The sequence below is a fragment of the Epinephelus moara genome, chromosome 4, assembly GCF_006386435.1.
Source record: "Epinephelus moara isolate mb chromosome 4, YSFRI_EMoa_1.0, whole genome shotgun sequence".
NCBI lineage: Eukaryota > Metazoa > Chordata > Actinopteri > Perciformes > Serranidae > Epinephelus > Epinephelus moara.
In genome coordinates this window covers 34,953,298-34,978,497 of record NC_065509.1, presented here as the reverse complement: position 1 = coordinate 34,978,497, position 25,200 = coordinate 34,953,298, and the positions used below count along the sequence as shown (strand labels likewise).

At 39.4% G+C, this 25,200-nt stretch overlaps 3 protein-coding genes across 3 annotated transcripts; 2 read left to right on the top strand and 1 right to left on the bottom strand.

The window, feature by feature from the left end:
* Positions 1-5: 5 nt before the first annotated feature.
* On the bottom strand, positions 6-10,218 carry ctso (cathepsin O). Its single transcript, XM_050041947.1, has 8 exons — positions 9,917-10,218; positions 7,463-7,568; positions 7,159-7,283; positions 4,176-4,343; positions 2,900-3,021; positions 1,423-1,586; positions 247-339; positions 6-113 (listed from the first exon to the last, which is right to left on the bottom strand). The coding sequence occupies exons 1-8, from the start codon at positions 10,118-10,120 to the stop codon at positions 79-81; spliced, it is 1,017 nt and encodes a 338-aa protein (XP_049897904.1). The 5' UTR covers positions 10,121-10,218; the 3' UTR covers positions 6-78.
* Positions 10,219-10,900: 682 nt separating this feature from the next.
* Positions 10,901-19,869, top strand: asb5a (ankyrin repeat and SOCS box containing 5a). The gene is made up of 7 exons (XM_050042376.1): positions 10,901-11,308; positions 13,667-13,746; positions 16,139-16,246; positions 16,472-16,622; positions 17,926-18,060; positions 18,892-19,083; positions 19,324-19,869. The coding sequence occupies exons 1-7, from the start codon at positions 11,104-11,106 to the stop codon at positions 19,449-19,451; spliced, it is 999 nt and encodes a 332-aa protein (XP_049898333.1). The 5' UTR covers positions 10,901-11,103; the 3' UTR covers positions 19,452-19,869.
* Positions 19,870-20,507: 638 nt separating this feature from the next.
* On the top strand, positions 20,508-24,954 carry spata4 (spermatogenesis associated 4). The gene is made up of 6 exons (XM_050042239.1): positions 20,508-20,734; positions 22,776-22,905; positions 23,080-23,198; positions 23,893-24,113; positions 24,230-24,334; positions 24,515-24,954. The coding sequence occupies exons 1-6, from the start codon at positions 20,634-20,636 to the stop codon at positions 24,604-24,606; spliced, it is 768 nt and encodes a 255-aa protein (XP_049898196.1). The 5' UTR covers positions 20,508-20,633; the 3' UTR covers positions 24,607-24,954.
* The last annotated feature ends 246 nt before the right edge of the window (positions 24,955-25,200 follow it).

The following is a 25,200-nucleotide window of genomic DNA, read 5'->3' as shown; positions in this document are numbered from 1 at the left end:
AGGCAAACAGATAATTGATTTAATTTTGGCAGCACACTCACACAAACACATACAATGACACAGATACACACAATCTCGTCAAAGGAGAACTGCCGCCACAGAATCTGCAATACCTGGGAAGAGAGGGGGGGAAAAAATCAGGATGTGGTATTAATCCCTGAGGGTATAGTGGGCACAGCAACATACAGACACCAAACTAAAAGGAGATATAAACAGAAAATGACGAGAGGCTAAGATCATACTTACCACAAACGTTTCCACCGATTTTTATATAAACATAACCCTCATCGCCCCATGTGGTTCCCCAGGAGTTCTGCACAATCCAGTATGGAACATCCCCTAAGACAGACAACATGCATTTCAAGATTGAATTATTTACAGGGTAAAGAAGCACTAGGTGTGTGTGTGTGTGTGTGTGTGTGTGTGTGTGTGTGTGTGTGTGTGTGTGTACTGCAGCTGCAACCACTTTAGACTGTTACATAATCACTCATATCCTTGTGTAATACCCACAAAGCACAAGTGTGCGTGAAATAATTCATGTTAAGAAATATAAAACACCAATGTGTATGAACTACGTCAAGGAATGGACAGTGAGGTAGCTGCGATAATATTCTGACGGATACTGTAAAAATAAGACAACCTTGTATCTCCAAACTCGATCAATTCAAGCCACACACCTTAAAAAAATTTTCACACTGATTATTTGTTTAAAACATGAGAAACTGAATAATCAGAACTACTTCACTGAGAAATCGTCCAACATGACGTAAAAACAGTGAACACAAGCCTTGTGTTTGCTAACCCAGCTACTTATTGATCATCGTGTACCAAACAGGACCCGCAGGACAAGAAGGCAAAAGGTAAAATAATGTCAAATCAACACACACTGAATGCGGCAAAAACAGTTTTCATGACAACTGAGTTTCAAATTCTGCTTTTAATTCTTAATCTTCTAAATCTATTTTTTATTTCACCATATTTCTTTGCCATGTGGTTCTACTTTTTAAAGGTTTTACAAACTTGTTAAAACACTACTATATTATCAACAAAACAAGACTTGCAACAAATATTTCACTTAATGTAAGAAAATTATAATTTGGGGGCTCAGTAACAAGCTTGTTAAGGACCTAACAGCTTCTTAAACTATATATCTTTCTCCCTTTGTTTTAACAATTGATTAGGGAGGGATGAGGCACTCTGCTCTGTTGCTGCAGCTATTTGTGATTAAGACTGATTAAGACTAGCATATTTTTACCTGAAAATCTTGCCTAGTGCAACTTTAAATTACTTCCAAAAGGCCCTTGGGGTTGCAAAACTTTCTTGACCTAAAAAGGTAAGTGTTAGCTCGAGTAAAATATAAAATCCCAGCTGTCTTTCTTGAATTAGGATTCATTCTCATGCCAGTGTGGTGACAGCACGTACCCATAGTGTTGTATCCAACTACCAGGACAGCATGGTTAGACCATTGGCTGGAGCAGTGGTGCTGGATGATTCCACCCAGGTAATCCTGCCAGCTGACAGCATCCACGATAGCTGCCAAGGGACCGCACTCCACCAGCTGACCCATCATTGCCTCCTCTCGACCGCTGAAGAATAACAGAAAAATTCACTCTTGAGGCAGCCATACTGGTCCTGTGATAACACTGTTTTTTTGTGGTATTGTCATGTGAAGTACTGTTGAGACAGAACGCTATGAAATATATCAGGATACACTTTTCAAGCAAGATATTGAATCAAGGTTATTACCTGAATTCAACATTTCACTGAGCCTATTTTGCACCATTTTCTTGGGATCAGCGGTTCACCTCTCTCTACTCTTCCCATAAAATTGGTATTTTCCTCATTCTCTCTGTTGCACATATGTAGGCACCCTCTGCCACCCCATCTTGTCCTTTCAGCAGATGATTCCCACTGGGGATAGCTGTGATGCCCTCCTCTGCCAGGTTCATGACATAAGGGCCATGGAGTGTAAATCTGTGCCAGATTTATATTGAATAAAGGCATTTTACACTCCACTCATGGCGAGGTGAGGTCTTATCTTGTTGAAACTTTATGATCCTGTTTTTCCTTTGTTATGCAGCAGTAAAGATCTGTCTTATGAGCCCCTTAACCAGAAGGTTAAGACACCCCCGTGACCCCTGAGTCTCCACCCTGCACAAATGTCCAATTTCAGCAGTTTGATGCACTCAATGATCCAGCACTCTGACCTTTCTGAAGTCGGGGGCGGGTCAAAAGGCACAATTTCATACTGGGATCAGTGGATTGTTGAGATAAAGAGGTCTTTTAGTATAAGCGTGACATTGACATTTACTAGGTTTGAAAGCAACTGAATCTTTACTTTTAAGTTCTGTTTAAGAATGATTTATATTATAATGCCAAAATGTTGCCAAATGTTATAAATAAAAAGCTACATCCAATTCAAGTTGTATGAAAGGAAAGAAACTATACAAAACAGAATGTGTTATATTAAGTTGGCAAATGTATTAATCTTGGAAGCTCTGTTGAATAAAGATTAAAACTTAATCGACTCTGACAGCGGACCCTGACCCTCCCTTTCATAGCAATACAACAAAAATAACAAGCATTATAGATGCATGAGCGTGAGTCATGATCCTGTTCAATATTATATAATGAAGATCTGATTCACTTTAACTTACGGTTACTTGGCCAGTCACCGTGACCAGAGTAAAGAACCTCTGTGCTACTGAGCAATCTGTCTGTGTTGACTCGGTAAACATTGTCATCTGTCATTGCGCAGGACCAAGCCCCCTCCCCTCTAACTCTGTCCTTGGTCCTTTATGAAAGCCACTTTAAAATTCCATGTGATTTTACCCAAATATAATGCAGTTAATTTTTACCCTTTATTGCTTGTAGATAGCCTGCAAAAAATGTATTTTACCTGAAGTCATGAGCAATGAAGTTCTTCACAGCAACACCGTCATGTGACTGAGAGAAAAAATGGCAGATCCCCGTCTTGGCTTTGTAGGGGTACTCTGACCAAGGCACCACTTTCACTCTGGTCTAAAAAGCAAATAGTTTATCTCAGTGAGTGTGTTATCTTAATACAAAAATCAATTCATCTTATTTATGCAAGATCCTGGCACAGGCAGTTTCCTAATTTCTGTCTGCCAAGAGACAGCAATCGTATTTTGCTTACTGCCTCTATATATCTCTCTAATTAAAACACATGACAATATTACCTGATTTTAAGCTAAAGCTATACAGACGTTCTCTTCACACAGGTTTCCTCTTTCATAAACAGTCACTTTGGGAGCACATAAGGATTTAATACACCTCTTGTGCTCTTATGTAATGAAGTACTGGGAGTTCATTCTCTATAAACAACTTAGGAAGAAGCTGTTAAAAGGTAAGTTCTGTGTATTTCAACCTGGACCCCACATTTCCATGTTTTTGTGTCTATGTGACTCGTGGGAGCAACCATTCTTGAAATTTGTCAAAGCTGGCAGCAGACACTAGGTTGTGAAGTAATCACTCTGGGCATGTTTGCACCGTCAATTTACATCCACCTAAAGTGCTTATTTTTGGCACTGACATGTTCAGATTATATTCTAAGTGTCTGACAATTTACGGACAGGAACCCTACAGAGACAGACATTTTAGTTAACAAGTATGATCTATTTTGTTAAACCAGAAACAGCCCCAAAATCACTATCACAGAACCCCCCACACTCCATTTAAACAAAAATCAATTTCATCATTGTAAAACACACTTTGTTTAAAGCTGACAGAAACAAAATTAAACTCACAAAAAACATCTTGGTTCATGTTTCTACTGTTCCAAAAATTGGTTGAAATAAACTCTTAATTCACCCACTAAGGTGTGAAAGGATTTTAGTCTTTAACAAAAAGGTTTATCTTTCTAGGGATCCTTTCCATAATGTTGTCAGACATTTAGAATAATAATCTGAACCTGTCAGTGGCAAAAACAAGCACTTTTAGTCAACGTAAATAGACAGAGCTTACTTGCCCCGAGTGGTTGTACTGCAGCTTGCACTGCTACTGCCAGCTTCAGCAGTTCACTCAATACTGGACCAATTTCAAAAGCAGTTATTCCCATTGGTCACTTAAAAACAAAAATATGGGCAAATATGGTTGAAAAAATACCAGGCTTACCCTTTAAAGACCTGAAATCATGTAAAATGATATCAACATACTTGCTTTAACCAACTCAGGGCCCGTAACGTGGAGCCTCCACTGCAGCCCTCATTTTTGTAGGAGCAGTCCAGAACCTGCTGCACACTGAGCTGCTCCAGCTGCGAGCCTCCTATGGCATGGACAGACTGCATGGCACCAACCACGCTAAATGCCCAACAGCTCCCACACTGCAAAGGTAAAATTACACTTATCAGGAAAAACAAAACCACAAAGGGAAGGTTGAACAATCCTTGAGGACTTGAACAAAACCCCAGGATAAAATAATACGTTATAGTATCTGGAAGAAGACATGTCATTTTGCGTATCCCCATTTTCACAGAGGTGGGTGTCTCACTAAAGGACACTTTTTGCAATCTCTGCTGTTAAAATCACTGCTGAAATTCCTTCTTTTTTTTTTAAATACAGTAATATCAGAGTAGTACAAAATTTAGATACATTTAAATAAGGTTTGGTGGCTAAAGCACTAACTAAACTTGAAAGATTTGTTCCAAAGTAAACAGTTTGGGATGTGAATGCATTTGAGTTAAGTCCAGTATTACCAAAGACAGGAATCTACAGTGAGTGTGTAAGTTGTACATGTTGATGAGGTGAGAAGATCTGGCTAGTCTGAGTGAACTGTTTGTTTTCTGCTGCCATCTACTGACAGAAACACCTCAGGTATGCTGTGTCTTGAGGAAAATCTTAATTTCTGCTTCAGTTAATGTATTTAGTTTTAAGATATTTTGACAGTAAAAGTTGCTCTTCTACTATATCTCATATAGATTACACTGCTTTCCTGAAACCAGTCATTTTTTAGAGGGGAAACATACAGTATTTCATTATGTAAGAGACTGCATCTTTTCCTGTTTAACATTTGCACAGGCAATCTATTTTCCAAACAGCATCCGACCAGTTCACTTGCTCAGCATAAATTCCCATAAATGTGATGAAAACCTGAGCTCCCTGTGTAAAAATCCAATATTTTGTTGCTCAATATGGTTCCATGCCTTAAAATCAATACTGAAACCAAAATCAGTCATTATTGCTTGGACTGGAGGTAAGTATGCGCTGAGTATACAAAATATTAGGACCATCTGCTCTCTCCTTTAAAGCAATGAAATGTACTTGAGTCATAAAAGTGGAATCACGATAAGGGAAAACTGAATCAAGAAGAATTTATGAGATGTGAGTGGCTTGATATTTTGTGTCTTTGTGCAGGGTGCAGCATTTTATTTTCTGTTGTGGAAACTCAGTCCAGATAGGTTCATGGATGGGACCAGAGGAAAAGAAATCTGTGCAGGAAAAAATTGCAGCAGAGTTGAGTGGTAGGTGAGTGTGGTCATGTACAGATTCTGCCTGAAGTGGTGAGCTTCACCGGACTTCAAGAGAACAAGATATATGTTATGGTGTGGGCTGTTTGCTGTACGGGTTATGTCTCTCCCTCAGGACAACAGTTTCACAGTGAAAATGTCATCCCCGATGGCAAGTTGGCTGACTAAAGAGATAAAGGACGCAGGTGAACCTTCGTGAGGACAAGCAACAGCTCCATCTCACTAAAAGTCACACTAAATGGCCTAGTTTGTCCTTTGACCATGATTAAAAAGTCTCCCTCCACTACAAAATGTGGTTTACTTATTGTTAACAGCACTTGGGTGTTTGACCTTCACTGTGCAGAATGATTCATGTGTCGACTTTGATACTAAAAGACTGTTTTCAAATTCGGTGGCTTAGTGGTAGAGCAGGCGCCTGCTGTACAAGGCTCTCGCTGCAGCGGCCCGGGTTCGACTCCAGCCTGTGGCCCTTTGCTGCATGTCACTCCCTCTCTCTCTCCCCCTTCACACTTGTCTGTCCTATCCATTAAAGGCTAAAAATGCCCCCCAAAAATATCTTTAAAAAAAAAAAAAAAAGACATTTCAGTGAAGCTGGGGACATCATGTATCTACTACTTTAACTTTTGAAATTCACAATATTTGCTTGTTCTGCTTTACAATAGGGGAGAAGGAGTCAGCGTCCTTTTTAAGAACTGTAACTAGGTATACTATGAAGGAACTACGACATTCAAACTTGCCCCCTCCTCTCTCACTGCTCACGTACACTGCAAGTTACCACTGTAGGAATGTTACATTTACTGTAATGGAAAAGCCGATACATTAGCAAGCTGTCAGCCAACAGCCGGCACCTACCTGGCCAACAGAAAACAGGCCAACTTTGTGTCACTCTTCATCCCCATCCTCTCCTTTAGTGCCTGCCAGTGAAAGTCAAAGCCAACCCCAAATACACTCTTGTCTTGTAATGGCTTTGTCCACTTTGTGTTTCGGCTTGCTATATTTGCATTTTTGCTGTGCTGTGTATGAGATTTTCGTAGCTTCCTGTTGGATGCATGCTGCTACCACCTTTTAAAGCCCTGACCCTCACCTATGTGCCATTACTGGCTGTGACCTACACATCCAGAAATGTCATGTACACAGCAAAATAAGATGAAAGTAATAAAATACAGGCAGAGGGCAGGGTCTCTGCCGATAAATACATCACCACACTTGTGCTGTAGTGGGTCAAAAATTATGATTGAGAGAGATGACTTCTGTATGAGTCAAAATATTGTTTTTTTAGTAAAATCCTGCATACTTCACCTTTAATATTGAATTTTTGTTGAGTAAAACCACATCAGGCTCAAATTATCATTCCAGGCAGAGGATTTTTACATCTTAAAACATGCCTGAAGGGGATCTTACATAAATTGATATTCATCCCTACAGCTGAAGCTTGGAATTATTTATTTTGGCTATGTCATTTCTGAGGCCAATTATGGGTACCCTTATGCATATTTTGGGTTGTCTATTTCCCGCCTGTTTCTTATGATATCATCTAATTGTTTCTTAATGAATAAAAGATTTAAAAAAATAAAAAATAAGATTCAGTGAGTGTAGCTCAACTGTGTCTCTCTACCTACACTACATTCCCACCTATACAATAAAATCCATCATCCATCTGTTTAAACCTTACTGCTTCTTGGTTCTGGACCGGCGCCACCACTGCTTTGTCCCTCCAGTCAAATTTGGCTGGGAGCCGCTCTGTCTTCAGTCCAGAGAAGAGAGGAGCTCTGTCAGCGCTCGCTCGGAGGTAGAGATCTGTGGACAACAGCTACAGCTCAAAGTCATTCCTGGATACAGACATGCATGTAAACAATGACTGTGCAGATTCAGCCCAGTTGCTCAGGGGGAGGTAAGCTGCTCAGTAAGCTATCCACTGGACAGGTACAAAATAACTGAATACATTTCACCTGATGTGTGACAAAACTTCATCCTACCTCTGAATTCCTTCTGTGAGAGGTCAGAGAACCGGTTGATGCCATACTTGGCGGACTGTGGTCCTGCGGAGAGTGAGTTCAGGTATGCGTGCCGCCCTGTAGCATTCTGGAAAAACACACATGGTCAAGTTAACTGAAGGGACAGCAATTATTAAGGCAACTCAAATCATCAAACACAGTAACACAATATGAGTGAGTACAAAATACATCCCACATGTCATTTACATCTCACTATTTCATCACTATCCCATGGTAGAAAGGAACCAGGTACATTTACTCAAGAATGATAATTAACACTTTCACTGTACTACATTTCACGAGGAAACATTGTTCACTTCACTACATTTATCTGATATCTATAGATACAGGTCACTTTGCAGGTTTCAGTTTTTACAAACAAATATAATTGGTGTTGAAGATTAATCTGCAAAACAGTTGTTCAGTCTCTGAAAATCCACCTTAAATAGCTACAGCATTTACCTGCCACTTAGAGTTGTCAGTTTATTAGGTACACCTAGCTATAACTTATGCAGTCCAATAAAACTCAGTCAATCTTCATGAAGGTTAAAATGTTCACTTTTCGTTTGGACCCCTTTGAAGTAATACTATGTGCAACCCATTTATATGAACAAGAGTAGACTAAGTAATAGAAACACCTCTGAGTATAACGCAATACAATGCAACAGCACCACACACTTAACAGCCTTCAGAATGACCATGAGGGTGAGTCAATACAATTATCAATGTAGGAAGAAGATGTATTTCATGGATGTTGCATGGAGGTTTTATCTAGCAGTACCTAATAAACTGGTAACTGAGTGTATACTAATGATAAATTGGACAGGAGTAATTTTAAGTTTACTTGTGTTTGTATTTTATATCTAATTTTAAAACAACTATGCAACTTTTGCTCAACAGTGGCCACAATTGTTAATTATGGGCGATTAATACATACTAAAACCTAGTGTCACAGTAGCACAAATATAGAAGAGTCATAAAGCCAGTGAACTGACTGTTACACATCAGCTTGTACTAGCCACCATAAGCTACTGGTCATACCAGACCTAATTGTGCAAGGGTGGGGTTTTTTTTTAACTGCTTCTTAATTCAGCTTTTGTAAGAAGACAACTGTGTTAATTCTGCATTCGAAAGTTACATAGTCTCAATTTAAATACATTTTGCTGGTAGCTAGAAGCTACACAAGAAGCACAGCCTACCTGTAACTTTGAATTGCAAGTCTTGTAATGTTAACAGAGTAGGGCTATTGTAAACATTCAATTGTGGCATTACTTCTTTTACCTAACCTAGTGTCAACTTAAGCGCTACAGGAACAGTTTCATTCCTGCTGTCTAAGTCTTTTACTTTGCACGTCCTTCTTATTTATTTATTATTCTTAACCACCTTTGGAAGTTTTGATTTGTCTTAACTATTTATTGTCCCTTGCATCATGTTCTTAATCAGGTCAGTTTTTTTGTTGTTGTTGTTGTTGTTGTTTTTAAATGAACTTCATGGTTTTTATTTCCGGTTTTACTTCTGGCTTTCGCAAATCCTGATCAGTAAGCCTTCTGAATACTTGTCTCTTATGTTTTATGTTTCTATGTCCTGTTTTTGTGCGGTCTGATGTCTTCTGTTCTATGTTAAATGCTCTTACTGCAGAACAAATCTACCTTCGGGTACAAATAAAGTAACCTGAACCTGTCCCTCATTTATAGCATATTAATCTACAATTAATATATCCTCCTGAGCCCCTGTGTCCTCATTTGAGGACATCACGTTTTGGGTTTACTTGACCTTATGCTTCATTCTACTTAACTTAGACCTGTTGTCCTCATTCATGGACACTTTTTGTGCCATATAGTGGTGGTAAGAGCACAATACACTAATCCATGTCAAAACAAGATGGCAGCCATCTCTCTCAAGTCAGTGCAGCTGATCCTGACATAATAGTGGACAAAATCTGATCAAATTTTATGGTTGAAACCTATTTATTTATGAATTATAATGTTTGTAGTTTAATATGGCAACAAGTTTGACCAATTGTATCAACAGTAACAAGTTAAGACACTATTAATTGGGAAGTACTCGTTTGAAGACATTTGGACTTTACTGTCATCTCGTTTGGGGACATTGGGACTTGATTATGGTTGACAGTGTTTCGTTTTTTATACTTACTTTTTATACTTATCAGATCCTACTGATCCTAAATAGGATGGAGAAATTAAAAAATGTATATCAAACAAAAGTTCGGGTCTCGGTAGGATATAATTTGTAACATAAGCATTTCACATATATTACATTCCCTTCATTTCAATAAGTGGGCGGTGTCTGAAGTGACGTGCCCAGCTATTTGTTTACAGCCGTGAATTTATCAGCGTGTAAAAACTCATGAGTGACAACCATGGTGACAAGAGTTTTCCTGCACGTCTCTGTGTTCCTCTTGTTTGTGTGTCTTACCTGAAAATAGAGATGACGGCGCTTAAATTCCTCGCTGGTGACTTCATACCTGCGGTGAAACTGCTCTCTGAACGAGTGGAAATCAACCGCAGAGCCGTTTAACTTCGTCCGAGTCTCAACCGAGCTCACATTTCGACAACACAGAGGACAGACGAGCGTGTAAACAGTCGCTAAAACAATTATATACAGATGGCCGCCCCTCATTTGACGAAGAAACGTAGGTTTAAAACATTCAGTGGTTGAAGAGGGAAGTAAATTCAAAAGTAACTGGCGGAAAAAGGTGAGGTAGAAGCTAGTGCGCATGCTCAAGAGCAAGAGGCGCTTCCTTGGAAACAGAAAGTAAAGTACCATTCACAAGGAGGAGACACTGAGGACACTTTTAATGTTATTTTAAAATAAATATTGAAATAAGTTAAGACTAAGAATTGTTGTAATAATTAAAAAATAAATTAAAAAATATCTGGGAACCACGCTGACATTTATGAATGATTTTGTACCTAAGTTAACCAACATTTAGAAAAACAAAAGGCTCAAAACTATGGAAATAAAATGAGAGAATCACTTAATTTCTATGCTCACAACATTATGCTAAAAGGGCCTATACATAAGCATAAGCTGGAGCCATATTGTCCAGTTTTAATATTTCCATTACTTTTAATGTAAATTCCATTTTACGGCTGTAATTTGCTGTTTTTTTTGTTTTGTTTTTTTATCTCATTCGTCCAGAATTACATACTGAGTGAAAATCAATGCAAACAAAATTTTAATATATTTTTATTGCATTTTTTCATACTGCCATGATTTGAAATTATTCCATATATTCAATTCAATATAATTCACTCGAATTATTATAAATTAAAAACCATCATGAGTTTAATTGTATGCACACAAAAAAAAAAAAAAAAAATCATGTCACATTTGGGACTGCAGGTGCCACTGTGTGCATAACTTTATTTGTATGGCTTGTGAACACCCACACACACATATACACACACACATGCACTCACTTACTAAACACTGCAATTGCTCTCAGGCACAGTAGCAGCTGCAGGGCATTTTTTTCCAGCCTGGACCAGCCAACCAGTCAGTACACTGGGAGAAAAAGTAGGCTACTCTTGTGCTTTTTGGAGTGGCATCCGATCCTGTCTTCATCATAACCAAAGCCCCTCTGTAACGTGCCGGAGGAAATGTCAGACCCAACACAGGAACTCACCAACAAGCCCTTCGCGGCCCAGTTGTCTAATGTTTACCTCAGCATCTTGGCACTCTTCTGCTTTAAGCTCTTTATTAAGATTTCTCTCAACTTGCTGACATACTTCTACATTATCCGTGGGAACCGTAAAGAGGCTGCCAGGATATCAGCAGAGTTCTATGATTATGGTCAACAGCACAGTGAGTACTCTCAGAACAAAACATAAAAAGCCTTTAAGGTTTGTTTTTGTCTTGAGGTGGTTGCTTCGTTCCACAAACTGCATAATTTTAAGCATATATTTGTGCACTCAAGGCACATTTGGTGTAAAATGTAGCAACACTACAGCTGTGTTTACACTATACACCAGGCAGTATGTTGGATCTCAGGTGTATAAGGTCATAGGCAGAATATATCATCTTGTTCCCTTTCAAATCAAGTCACAATACTCCTGGCTAACACACAACCACACACACGCACTCCAAATTTCCATGTTTACAAATGAGCTATAAATGCTGCATTGCTAATCCAATGAGTATAAGAACCTTTAATTGTATTCACATTACTACAAACCGTAGATATGAATGATAGCCTACTTTTCTTTCATCAGCTTAATAGCTACTTATAAATCCTGTGCTGTACATTCAATATTAAAGGAAGACACTGTAGGCTGGCAGCTCTTTTTCTCTAATGTATTAATAGAACATAGTCATGATACCCCCCCTCCTCATGCCCCCACCCCCACCCTGCCCTAGTTTCCATTCCCAGCTATGCAGTGCACCCTTTCACACTCAGACAGCAACCAAAACAACACTCCACATTCTCAGGGACAGGCAGTTCGAAGGCACATTCTGGGGGAAGAGAGACACGACGACAACATAATCTGTATCTATCATTCAAGGGGATGTTTAATTTAAAGTGGACCCACTCCGTGGAATACTAATTAGCTAAGCTTAGGATATTAGTCACGGTCCTGTACATATGGTCTTCCTTGTTCTGAGAAATCTGTTTGATGTCTGCAGCTCGGGTCTTTTATACCCGTACTTCAAATTAATGTCAGTCAAGGAAAATAGGGTGCATGAATAAAAGAGCTTGAGTTTAATAGAAAACATTAGGTTGATTATTATCTGCAAATTATGATCACAATGGAGGAAGTTAGGGATGATTATGAAAACGTGTGGAATGTATCGGCTGTAATTCTGGACATTGACTTCGGTGTGCTTCATGACATTTTTTGCCAAATAACATCAAATGCTTGCTGCTTATTTCTCAAGCTTATATTAATCACTCATGTGAATGATGTGTTAATGCGCTGAGTTTACTGCATAAGGACTTTTCAAGCACCATTAGTCACATAATGATACAGTGCCCCGTGCATTAACTCTTGGAACATGAAGGGTACAAACATGACCCGAAAGGTTAAAATATGACGTTGATAAACATGTCAAGATGATGGAAAATTGATCAAATTAGATTTGTGGCTGGATTTCATTAAGCAGCTGCACTTTAACAACAAAGGGATCATAATGTTATCAGACATGAGGAATAAATAAGATTTGATAAGACGAAAATATCAGGCTACGTAATATAATTTCATAAGGACAGATATCACACTTATTTTCACGGATATGTAATGCTTAAATTCAATCTTCTATTATATTTGTCCAAACAAAATTATATTATAGTCATTTAAAGGAACAGTGTCTGAGATTCAGGGGGACTTAGTGGCATCTGGTGCTGAGGACTGCAAACTGCAACCAGTTGAAACTTCTGCCAGTTGGAATTCCTTAAGTGTTAATCGTTCAGGAGGTTTTTAATGCAAGCAGTGATACTGGTAAAAGCACTACATAAAGCTGTTTCATGTCATAAATCAGTGTTTCTCCAATGCTGTTCGGTATGTCGTAAACTGGCTGCTAGCCCAGAACCTGCTAAAGTGTGCTCATCTTTTTTCCCTGATAGCTTAAGATCCAGACTTAAAGGAGGTTTTGACCGGGAACCGAATTATCCGCAGGGATCTCTTTCGCTACAAAACAAATAATCTTGTGATTTAAATGGGTGGAAACGTTGAATAAAACAGTTTCTTTTTTTTAAAAAGTCAGTGGTTTTTTTGAATGGCCAATGCAAAAACACAAATGGCCCTATCTAGAGCCAGTGTTTGGTTTGTCCGTTCTGGGCTGCTGTAGAAACATGGTGGTGTAACGTGGCGATCTCCGGAGATGAGGACCTGCTCCGTGATTCTTATTTTCAGGTGATATACACAAAAGAAAAAATACTTATTATATTTCATTTCTAACAATATATCCCCCTAAATCCTGCACACTGGGCGTTTAACATAGAAGTTTTACAATCAAACATACTGCATGTACCAGTACTTCATTAATACTTTAGGGAAGATAGAATATCTGTGTATGCAGAGGTTCTGACTAACATCTTCTTGCTAATGTTAGTAACTTAGGATTTTATGCTTGTTCTGCAATTATTGTTCATGGCTCTGTATAAGCGCATCAGCCTAACAGTAAACGTAAATGAAAGTAAGCTCTGACTTCTTATTCTCACTGCAGGATCCTGGGCGGACCGCTCACCCCTCCACGATGCTGCGAGTCAGGGCCGCCTCCTGGCTCTGAAGACCCTCATTTTACAGGTGAAGAGAACACAGTCCCCTAGGAGAGTTATGTGCATCACCTCATCTGGACACATGGGGTCTGTTGTAACTGTCCCTTGTGCAACTAAATTTGTATCAGTGCCTTTGCTGAATCGTGGTTTAGATTAGGCATATGGTATGACGGTAGTATGGTTAACCAGGGTATTTAGAAATCAATACCTTCAAAAATACAGGCACTCCTCTTTCTAACTATTAAACTACTACAGGGACACTATTGAGGTGGTGCAGTGCCCAGCACCTGCCACTAGAGGTCAGTCTCCACTCAGCAACTGAGCTGAGAAAGATGGCAACTGCGAGTGATGGGGATAACATTACAGGACTTGTAAAAAGCCAGCCAGCAAGGGCACATTTAACTTGATGACTTAAGAATTTATTTTGACCAACCCAGAGCTGGTGATTGCTGGAACAATGGAGGACTAACCGAGACAGTTTTGGTGAGATTTGTTTATTCGTGTCTTGACTTACACTAAGCGTTTTACGATTTAAATAATAAGGCATTTAATCTAGTCTTAGTTCAGTGAAGGAGAGAAACTTGAATTCAGAAGGTGTACAGCTGTGTTCTGTTTTATAAGGAAAATAGGTGTAACTATTTCCTCCTTGACATTTGAGCTTGTGAAACATGGCGAACTGGCTCAGACTCATTTCCCAGCTGAGACAACAGTAGAGTGGGGCACTGTAATGACCTATTACCAGCACTTCAGCTTTTTTTTTTTTTTTTTTTTTTTTTTTTTACAAAAATACAATCAAATACAGTGCACCCCAGCGAAATGTCAGGAAGGCATGAAATAACTGATACCGCTTAAGTCTAGTTTAAATGTTAAAAAAGAGGGTTAGATGAAAATAAGGGATCACTCAGGTTATCTAGGAAACATGCAACATTTTGGCATTCCTACAGTCAAGTACAGGCTTCAAAATGTTCTGAGAGTGCCACTGTATTACCAGACTAACACGACACTGTATGATACCACTAATACAGAATCAACTTTAAAATTCTACTGCTTGTCTCTAAATCACTGAACGTTAAGGTCCACAGCACTTGTCACATCTGCTGACCCACTATGGACCTCACAGACCTCTCAGGTCAGCTGGCTCTGGATCAGTGGTTGTTCCCAGAGTCAAAACTAAATATGGTGAAGCTGCCTTTGGCTTTTATGCTGCTCACATGTGGAACAAACTGCCAGGAGACCTGAGACAAAGCTGACCACTTTAAAATCCAAGCTAAAGGCGCACCTGTTTACCACTGCTCTTGATTTCTTTTCTTGTAAATCAAATGTATTTATTACTTTGTTGTTTTTATTGTTTTACTCTGTGTGCTTTCGCCTGTTTGCCTTTATTTTTTCATTCTTGAGTCTCATTCCCAGGTCGTCAAATACGGTCACTTTGGGTTGGTGTTCAGTCCAACTACCAACCGAAAGCGTTAGTATTTCACGACCTGGATTTGAGACTCAACAATCAACTATATTTCTCCAAAGTTGCATGCAGCACCTTTGAAGTTTGATATTTAATAGGGCCATGAGATTGTTGCTAACGTTGCCAAAGCTTTCTCTTGGCTATTACTGGCTGCTTGCAATTCTGCTGTTGCACAGGTTGTTTACTTACAATAACATGCAAAACATGAAAGGTAAACAGTCAACATCTGGCCATTAATAAATATTGTGTTCTTAAGTAAATGTCAGGTGAGATGCTGACATGTTTACCTAAGCTTACAATTTCATGACTTGGCATCTTAGACAATACAGCACTAAAACATGTTTTTGAAGTACAAACATGCAGCACAGAATCACCATAATAACAAGTATTACTTAAGCATTGTATAAAGTATCTGAAAGGGTTGACAGAGTTGCTGATTTAAGGGAGAATCTCCTCTCCCACATGCATTTTCAGCTGCTCACAAATTGAGGAGTGTGCTACAAGAGAGTCAAGTCATTTGAGCTATGAAGCCAACAATGTCTTGTTCTTCACTCAAACAAGCTCATGACAAAGCAGCGATAACATCACAGTATTCAGAATCAGAATCAGAATCAGAATCAGAAATACTTTATTGATCCCCGAGGGGAAATTATTTATGTTACATATTCTGCATGGTGATATATTAGCTGCATGGTGATATATTAGCTCTCTCTTCTATTGGATCTGCACTTTAATTAGCAAGCTTATTCATCTCTATTATTCTAATGTGACTGTACATTATAGTTAGTCAGTTACTGACAGCCATAACTGAGGAGGACGGGTCTGTTTTATAAAAGATGATAAGCTCTGTTTATGATCTTGCAGTTCCTAGTTTTCACCAATAGAGGCTGACAAAGGTCACGTATTACTTAATGCACTATGTAACATCTAAATATCTGTGGCTGTGTGATTTGGTTTCCAGGGTCACAGTGTGAATGTTCTGACAATAGACCATGTGACACCCCTTCATGAGGCCTGTGTCGGAGACCACGTCGCCTGTGCCAGAGCTCTCATAGATGCAGGAGCAAATGTAAGTCACGTATTGGCCTTTAATGCTGCTATGCTGCACAGGTCAAATGTCATTTCCGCGGCTGGGGAGAAGTAACAAATGAGCAATGCTGCTCGTATTCTACAGTCACTGTAGAGCTATTAGGTTGTTGTTCCCCTTCAACTGTTCCCCCAGGCTGTTGCTATTAGTCAACTTGCATCGTTAAACAAGGCCTAAAAATAACAATTTAAGAAAATGCGTTTACAGGTCAATGCTTCTACGATTGATGGAGTCACCCCTCTGTTCAACGCCTGTGCAGTGGGCAGCGTGGCATGCACTGAAGTTCTTTTGGAAAATGGAGCAAAACCCCAGAGTGTTGTATACCATCCATCACCAATACATGAAGCTACAAGCAAAGGTATGTTATTACAAAGTGTTTTGCATTATGACAAAATGCATCAACTAGTATTATATCAGGTAGTTTTCTAAGGACTTCTTAATTTAGTGTACATCTAAACAGTGTTGTGTGGCAGTTAGCTGTCACAAATTCAGTGCCCATTGTATCTGTGTTGCTGCTGGTGTTCATTATCTCATATAACAGCATCGCCACCCTGTGTGTTATTAAATGTACAATAATATAGGGGTCTTTCAATCAGTGCAACAACAAAAGTCACTGCAGTCAGTTTCTCCCAGTTAGTATTCCTACAGTGTTCATCATTCAAGAAGTTTTTACAAGGAGATGAATTATCTGCCTAGGTCTCTTCCTCTCTAAAACAAATGGACCAAGTGTTTAAAACTGGTAAAACAAAAAAAAAAAAAAAAAAAGAATAAAGCAGTTTTATGTTAAAAATCACTGTTTCTCCGACGTTCTTCGGCTCATTGCAGAGGGGTTTACTAGCCCAGCTCCTGTCATCGTTTTCTCTGATACACTCAGAATCAGACACTTAAGAGGTTTTTACCAGGAGCCGAATTATCAGCAGAGGTCTCCCCCTCTCCAGAACAAACCAACCCTGTGATTTAAACTGGTGTATACACTGAATAAAGCAGTTTCAGATTCAAAATCTTTGTTTCTGCGACACTATTCAGCGCAGCAGGGGCTGGAGCCTAGTTGCTGCTAACGTGTGCTCAGCATTTTTCTCTAGTTAAATCCAGACATCCAATGACTTAAATCCTCCATCTGGGTAAAATATTTAGGTAAAAACAACCAAGATCTGAAAGGTGCATTGTAAAAATGTGGCCTAAAACCAGATAAAAAAAAGTCCATTTATGACACCTTCTGGCAGACAACCACAACCCTGACACATGCACACAGAGGATATGATGCAACCAAATGACATGGACTGGGTCCTTGATTAAAGTTACAGATGTCTCTGTAATGTTTGAGCATTTTTGGAAATGTTTGGGATACTCTATGTACACAACTCAGCAAAATATGTAACACTGGTCTCTCTGATTTTAGACATTTTAATGAGGATTATTAGACCTTTAATATATAAAGAACCCATATATAACTCTACAACTACAGCCTTCACTACATCCTGTCTTCCTGTCTCTCAACCTATATTTGTGTCCTTTACTGTGCTATAAAGCACTTCCTTACACACCCGCACTGTGAAAAACAGCTTTAAAAATAAATCTCAACATGACCCGAGCAGACAGCTTGGAGAATTATTTCGCATTGTCACTTACTGATTACTGTCTTCATGCTTCATTACGTCCAGGTCATTACGGTTGTGTGGAGGCTCTGGTGACTTGGGGGGCAGATGTGGACATGGACATTCCTCACCTGGGCACAGCGCTCTACACAGCCTGCGTCTGCCAAGAGCTGGAGTGTGCCAGGAAACTCCTGAGGGAAGGTCAGCTCGCAGCACAGTGTGGATCTTTACATCTCCGCACAGACGGGCACACGTCCTGTTTGAACATACACACAAGGTTATGCAAGCACATTTAGTGTGGAGGGAAAGGGAAATAAATACATAAACAAATATGCATGCACAGTAGATTTTAAAAGGCCTTTTTGAAATCATTTAGCACCTGACAAACAAAAACAGCGTTTTGACAAAACATTTGTGTGGCCTTATATTGATGTACTCTCATTATTCCTGATGAACCACCTGATTGCAGATGACAGGCATTTTCAGCACAGCGGCAACAAAACAGCTTTATTTTTTGTCAGTTATGTAAATCATCAAGGCAATGGAAAACACCAGTGGGAGGTGTTAGCCTGTCAGTTTTTTCCGAAACTCTAAAAAGCGTCTTTCTCAAGACCATATAAAGGGAATTCAGTCAGAGGCGGCAACAAAATACATACACTGTATTTTTTACTGCTACTGGCCTCAGTAATGCAGACGCACCACATGATGCAATTGAGTAGGGAGCAGCACAGCAGCTACATGTAGCCCACAGCTGACTGATTACATTTTCAAGCTATTTGTATGCCCATACTGCTGGCTACCTTTGATTGAAAGTAACAAGTTCACTCAGGGGTGTTGAAAGTAATTTCTGGGAAATGTAATAAATTGTTATGTAGAGGGCTACAGGGGAAGGCAGTTACATTAAAAATAAAAATAAGAATATATAGTCACAAATCAACTCCTGGATTACTATGAACACAACACGTATCTGACACTGAAGCTTTTCCATCTGAACTCTGTCTAAGATGGATAATCAAGTTGTCCTCGTCACAGGTGCAAATGTACAGAAAGGCAAGTCTCTGGATTCACCCTTACATGCAGCTGCAGAAAAGGACAGCACAGCTGTAGTGAAGCTGCTGCTGGACTTTGGTGCAGACATTAATGCCAGGAACACCGAGTTTCAGAGGCCAGTAGATGTGGCTCCACCCAGCAGTCTAACAGAGGGCTTTCTACTGCTATATGAAGGTACAACAACACTAGTACTTTTTTGTAAGCTACTACAGACCTGTGTTTGAATCTCTTTTGTCTAACTTGTTGTGTTGATGTCTGTGTTAGAACTCCATTGACGGATGTAAAATTTGTCCTTCACGCTCCTTTTATCTTAGCTTGTGGCATGACAGTTAAAAAAATGTCAACTGTAGTCAATGATTCCCACTTATGCATTAGAAACAGGCTATATAATGCTTCATTGTCTTATCTCCATAGCTACACCGAGACTGCTGAGCCAGCTGTGTCGTCAGTGCATCAGGAGCTGCGTCGGCCGTGACAGACTCCACCTTCTTTCCCACCTTCCCCTGCCCAACAGAATTAGGAACTACCTGCAGTACCAATGACAGGCAGAACAAACCGCCTGCATAAATTGGACTTAAAGACAGAAAAAGCACATCCACTCCATGAACTCTTCCTACTTTTAATTTTAGCTACCAGTCAATTAGTCACTGAGTAGCCACTGAGTAGCTGGCAGTACCAAGCTGTGTTGAGCTGGCCTGCATCCCATATGTGATTGTGGACTTGGATGAATGTAAAGCAGGGAGTTTAAAAAAATAACGTTTGAGGCATAGCCTTCCCTGGATAAAATATGATTAAAATATAAAACATAAACATATTATTTGTCATTCAGGTGTGCCGTATTTAGAAGATTCCTTGTTAGTTGTGATAGCAATCAGAGAGTGATGCACTTTGAAAACTTTATATAATGTTGTATAAATGCACAGTATATGTAAATGAGTATACATAGTTTTGCATCTGATATATAACACACTGCACACAACTAGATGATTAAAATTGTTTTGAAATCCAGTGCATTCCAAAATATGTTGTCTTTGCAGGCTGTGTTGCTAATGATGTTTGACTTGGAGGTGCAGAGGGAGAATCATTAATACAAAAAGTTTGAAAACAAAAATAGTTGACATGTTTAAGCTCGGATTACAGAGTACTGACAGCTGGAGGCAGCTGACTTTACTGTTAAGTCCCAAATGGAAAATATGAGGGAGTGGAGCAGCAAGTGTTTATTTCTACTGCTGAGACAATAGCTACAGTACTACCTACCACTATTAAATAAAGCTTCAAAGACATTGTGGACAAAATCACATGAATAAATAGCAGTGTGAAATAACATTTCATAACACTGAGCTGAGTTTTGGATGTTTATACGGACCTGTTTCCCACTTTCATGGCTGTATCACATGCCTGTATTGACAGAATTATGTATTTCATGTCTTCCTCTATTTCACATTGTATACTGGTAAAATTAATGTATTGGAAATCCTCCATAAAATTGTGTAGGCCTATTACTGTAACATCCTCTGAGGGGCAGTAAACAACACTGCTGTCTGCGCTGCCACATGTCGGAGCAGTGTGTCCTGTCGTTGCCATGGAAACATAAACAAAGTCCACCGGCTGTAGGGGAGACCGGTCGAGTTAATTGGGGTTTAGCATGATTACATGGATTGACTTGCTGTATAGTTAACAGTAAAACATTATTTGTTTGTAGATTTCATCACCTTGACAGCGGTATGTCTTACCCACAGTCTCCCAAAAAGACAGGACTGCCGAGAGAAGTGGTGAAATGGCTGCAGAGCCTCGACCTGTCATTTTATCCGAAGAATGTGCGCAGGTAACGTTAAAGAGTTCAACTACACAAACCGCAACTGAGCTAACTTAGCTAACAGAATACACGTCCCAATGAGCGCTGATAAAGAAGTATTTGCAGGTCAGTTTCCAGACTTTAAAGTTGACATAAATGTAGTTTATCTGTCAGTTACTATACAGGTCTCGGTGACGTAACGTTATTACGTAGGTTTGTGTTAACCGTTGTTTCGGTTGGGTTTAGCTAGCATGCTAGCTACAACTAACGAGTCTATTTAACGTAGTTAGCGCCAGCCAGGGTTGGAAACTAACTTTTTGCCCACTTGCCACCGTGACTGGTGGGCTATAAAACCTACCAGCCACTCAATAGATTACCATTGTTTTATTGGCTGGTGAAAAAAGCAAATCTAGTCTCCAATTGCATATTTAACCAGCATTTAGCTGATGCTAATGATGCTAGTACTGATAACTTTATTTAACCTCGAAAGGGCCTCACCGAGAAATAAAATGATTTTACAGGAGTGTCCTATACCGTTTCACCACATGACAAAGCTAAATATACAACCCCAATTTCATCTAAATGTAATTAAAACAGACTGCAATTATTTGTGAATCAAGTTTAACCTATACTTAATTGAATGAAGTACAAAGATAAGATATTTAATGGTCAGATCGGTGAACTGTATTTTATATTTTTTTGTAAGTATACATTTACTGTGAATGTGATAGATAGGCAGACAGACACCTCGACACCTCTTTGGATCATTCCACTGGTAAACAGGTCAACTGTTAACAGATTGAAGTGTCGTGACTGAGTATGAAAAGAGCATCCTTGATAGTCACTTTGTGAAAAACTGCATGGGCAAGCAGTCCCAGCAGTTTAAGAACAATGTTTCTCAACGCACAATTGCAAGGAATTTTATCATCAAAACATTCAGATAAATCTGGAGAAACCTCAGCATGAAAAGGGCAAAGCTGAAAACCACCATTAAATGGCTGTGACCTTTAACCCCTCAGGCAGCACTGCATTAAAAATGATAGGATTGTATAATAGATATTACTACATGCCATGGGCTCAAAAACACTTTGGATAGCCATTGTCAGTAAACAAAGTTTGTTGCTGCATGTAAAAATGCAAATTAAGACTCTACCATGCAAAGTGAAAGCCAGGTATCGACAACATCCAGAACACCGCAGACTTCTCTGAGCCTGAGCTCAACTGTGCTGTGGTCTGACGAGTCTACCTTTCAAACTGTTTTTTGGAAATCACGAGCGTTGTGTCCTCCAGGCTACAGAAGAAAAAGATCATACAAATTGTCACTGCCACAAAGTTTAAAAGCCAGCATCTGTGGGGTGTTTTCATACCCATGGCATTATGGGTAACTAGCACATCTGTGAAGACACCATGAATGCTAAAACATATGCTGTCATGCAGACAGCATCTTTTAGGGGACACTTCTGCTTATTCTAGCAAGGCAGTGTCACACCACATTCTGCACCGGTAACAACCGGTACCAGACTGGCCTGCCTGCAGTCCAGACCTGTGTCCCATTAAAAATGTGGGGCACATTATGAAGCACAAAATATGGCAATGGAGACCCTGGACTACTGAGCAACTAAAGTCATAAATCAACAAGAAAAGGACAGAACTTTGTGTTCAAAATTTTAATAATGAGTGTCCTCAGTTCATGAAAGTTTACTGGGTGTTGTTAGAAGAAATGGTGATGTAAAACAGTGGTAAACATGCTCCTGGTCCTAACTTTTTTGGAACTTGTTGCAGGCATCAAATTCAGAATGAGTGTATATTTGCAAAAAAACTAAGCATATCACTCTGAACATTAAATATCTCATCTCTGTTTTGTATTTAATTGAATATAGATCACATAAGATTAATTATTTATGTTTTCTGTAGCATCCCAACTATTTTGGAATTTGGGTTGTACAATACAGAGACTTATAATAAAATGCTGACAAACATCAATGCATTCCAAAGACAGCAAACTTTTCAAAGTAGATTTCACTGGTGGAGTAAATATACTCAGTCTGTTCTCCATACTTTTTTTCCACAGAGATTTTTCCAATGGTTTCCTTGTCGCAGAGATATTGTCTCGTTATTACTCCCACAATTTTCCAATACATTCATATGACAAAGGAACTTCACTTTCTGCCAAACAGAGGAACTGGAGCCAAATAGAGAAGGTAAGAGGAGGAAAGAAATCTAAAAATATAATGAGCAGCTCAGTTCAGTTGGCATGTGAATTAAATGTGGTTTAATTTTGCCTTTAGTGGACTGCTAAATTAGTATTAAAAATGACTCCACTTTCAGGTCCTTATTTTGCATCAGATAATTACTAAAAGTTTTCATTGTCCCAGTCTCTACAGAAGCAGAATCTGCACTTAATGAAAGAAGTCATTGATGGAGTCATCCACTGTAAACCAGGAGCAGCTGAATTGTTGGTGCAGGAGGTTTATACTGTCTTAACTAACCGGAGGTATGTGTTGATTGGGTGGAGAACAAGAGCGTTAGCACAGTTTGAGCCAGATTCAAAAACATCAGCTGCTTTTCTTCTTTAAGCAGACAGATTGGGAGTTTATATAGCATCTTATGTATACCTGGAGGTTAGAAAAACTAATTGTCCTGACTATTTTGTTGTATAATTTTCATAGTTTAGTTTACTTTAGTGATATTAGTACACTGCAGTAGTAAGGTACTCAGTAAGGCACTCAAGCGTGTGTGTTATTAGCTCATATGTTTCCCAGTTTCTTTTTGGTGTGAGACATTACTGTGAATTGACTATTGCCAAATTGTTTAGCTTATGTACCTTTAGGGAATGTGTTAGATGTAACTACACATAAAACTATATAAGTGTAACCTTCTTGTAATGTTGACATTGCTATAACATCTTACACACATCACTGCTTATTACAACTATAAAAACTAAAGGATGCTGATACTGAACAATGACTTTAACTGGATCACGAAGGTTTTAACAATATGTGGGCAATTAAAAAACAATCAACACCTCGCTAATTGGTTTCTAGTGCACTTGAGCCTAAGTAAACACACTAAAAAAGGGTGCCAGTCAGCTGTTATACAGCACATTTGCACAGTGTAATGATAGTCACAAGACATGTAAACAACAGAGATCTGTAGATGTTCTGATTTTCTTAAGCTTCCCTTCTCAGCATCAGAGAAGTTCAACGCCCAATGTCAGACTTCACTGACCAAGAGTACCAGGAGCTTCTGCCCACAGTGGCACGTTCCACGGCCTCCAAGGCCATCAAGAACAACCTGAGGATAACGGAGATCATGGCCGAGCCCGACATTAGCACAAACCAGAGGAAGGCAGAAATGATCCTCCACAGGCACCTGGAGCACAAGGCTGCAGAGAGGATACTCAACCCCGGTGAGCCACCCAGGGGTGATATCATGCTTTCTATTGAGGCAAATATAGACTGCTTTGATAACTTTTCTGTATTTGTTTCTCCTTTGGAACAATTTTGACAATTTCTTTGGCTACAGGGCGTTTTAAAGTGAAGCCTAATCTGGGTCGGCTGGCAGCCAAAAATCTTCTGTCATCCAGTGGCTGTGATGAGTGCTTTGCTTCATATGGAGACACTACAGCAAGTAAGCGTTAAGTCTTATTTTCTCTCCAAACAATGATCAGCAGAGAGTACTGATTCTACAAATGAGCTTAAATGCATCATTTAGGTGTAGCAGATTCTTATGTTTTGGGCAAATAATGACGGTTTGTTTTGACACACAGCAGTGTCTAAACAATCTATTTTCCAATTTCTGCTATTTTAGAGTTGTGCTCCTCATCGACGTGGAGAGGAGCTGCTGTTTCCTTCAAGGAGATAAAGGTGCACCAGCCTGTCAGACGCTCACTGGTTAACTAGTAAAGGAGCTGGATGGAGCTCTGTGCTCTGTTATTATATTGTGTGTGTGTCACTTAATGTATTGATGTGTCACAGTTCTTCAGAGCATAGCCTATTTTAACTCTTGTGCCTCACAAGTATAAACTGGAGTAAAATTTGTTTTGAAAGACAGACAACGTCACTGTTTGTTATGGCTTATGTAATGTCACTGTGCCTCCACCATCATGTCTGGGCTATGCCAGTTTGTACCAGTAGGTGGGAGCATTGAGTCATGAGCAGAGTTCTCCTCTATGTCTTTTAGACTAACACCCACTGCTGTAGGTGTACCATTGACAAAAGAGGAAATAAATCAGTGTGTGCAGCCGAAACTGACAAGCTTGCTGTTCATCTGTTTGTGTTGCTCACTGTCCTAAGTACTAAGATGCTACTCCTGATGTTTCTTTTCCCACCAATGGACCATTTTCACAGCAGGCATTTTGACATGTCATAATAGGAAAAACATAGGTGAAATTGATGACATTAATATCACAGTTCCATTAAGTGTCTCAGTGAGCTATTCCAGTGAGCCAGCATGCACCACATCAGGACATCCCCTAAATTGAATACAGCCATCAT

What these genes read in the sequence shown, in the direction of transcription:
- ctso (XM_050041947.1), bottom strand. Translation starts at nt 10,120, where the DNA reads ATGAGGGGCGGCCATCTGTATATAATTGTTTTAGCGACTGTTTACACG. An exon ending in CTCACAGAAGGAATTCAGAG is followed by an intron (nt 7,284 to 7,462) that starts GTAGGATGAAGT and finishes TGTTGTCCACAG; the next exon opens with ATCTCTACCTCCGAGCGAGC. An exon ending in CCCTGAGTTGGTTAAAGCAA is followed by an intron (nt 3,022 to 4,175) that starts GTATGTTGATAT and finishes TTTGCTTTTTAG; the next exon opens with ACCAGAGTGAAAGTGGTGCC.
- asb5a (XM_050042376.1), top strand. Translation starts at nt 11,104, where the DNA reads ATGTCAGACCCAACACAGGAACTCACCAACAAGCCCTTCGCGGCCCAG. An exon ending in CAGGAAACTCCTGAGGGAAG is followed by an intron (nt 18,061 to 18,891) that starts GTCAGCTCGCAG and finishes TCCTCGTCACAG; the next exon opens with GTGCAAATGTACAGAAAGGC. An exon ending in CTTTCTACTGCTATATGAAG is followed by an intron (nt 19,084 to 19,323) that starts GTACAACAACAC and finishes TTATCTCCATAG; the next exon opens with CTACACCGAGACTGCTGAGC.
- spata4 (XM_050042239.1), top strand. Translation starts at nt 20,634, where the DNA reads ATGTCTTACCCACAGTCTCCCAAAAAGACAGGACTGCCGAGAGAAGTG. An exon ending in ACTGTCTTAACTAACCGGAG is followed by an intron (nt 23,199 to 23,892) that starts GTATGTGTTGAT and finishes TTCCCTTCTCAG; the next exon opens with CATCAGAGAAGTTCAACGCC. An exon ending in ATATGGAGACACTACAGCAA is followed by an intron (nt 24,335 to 24,514) that starts GTAAGCGTTAAG and finishes CTGCTATTTTAG; the next exon opens with AGTTGTGCTCCTCATCGACG.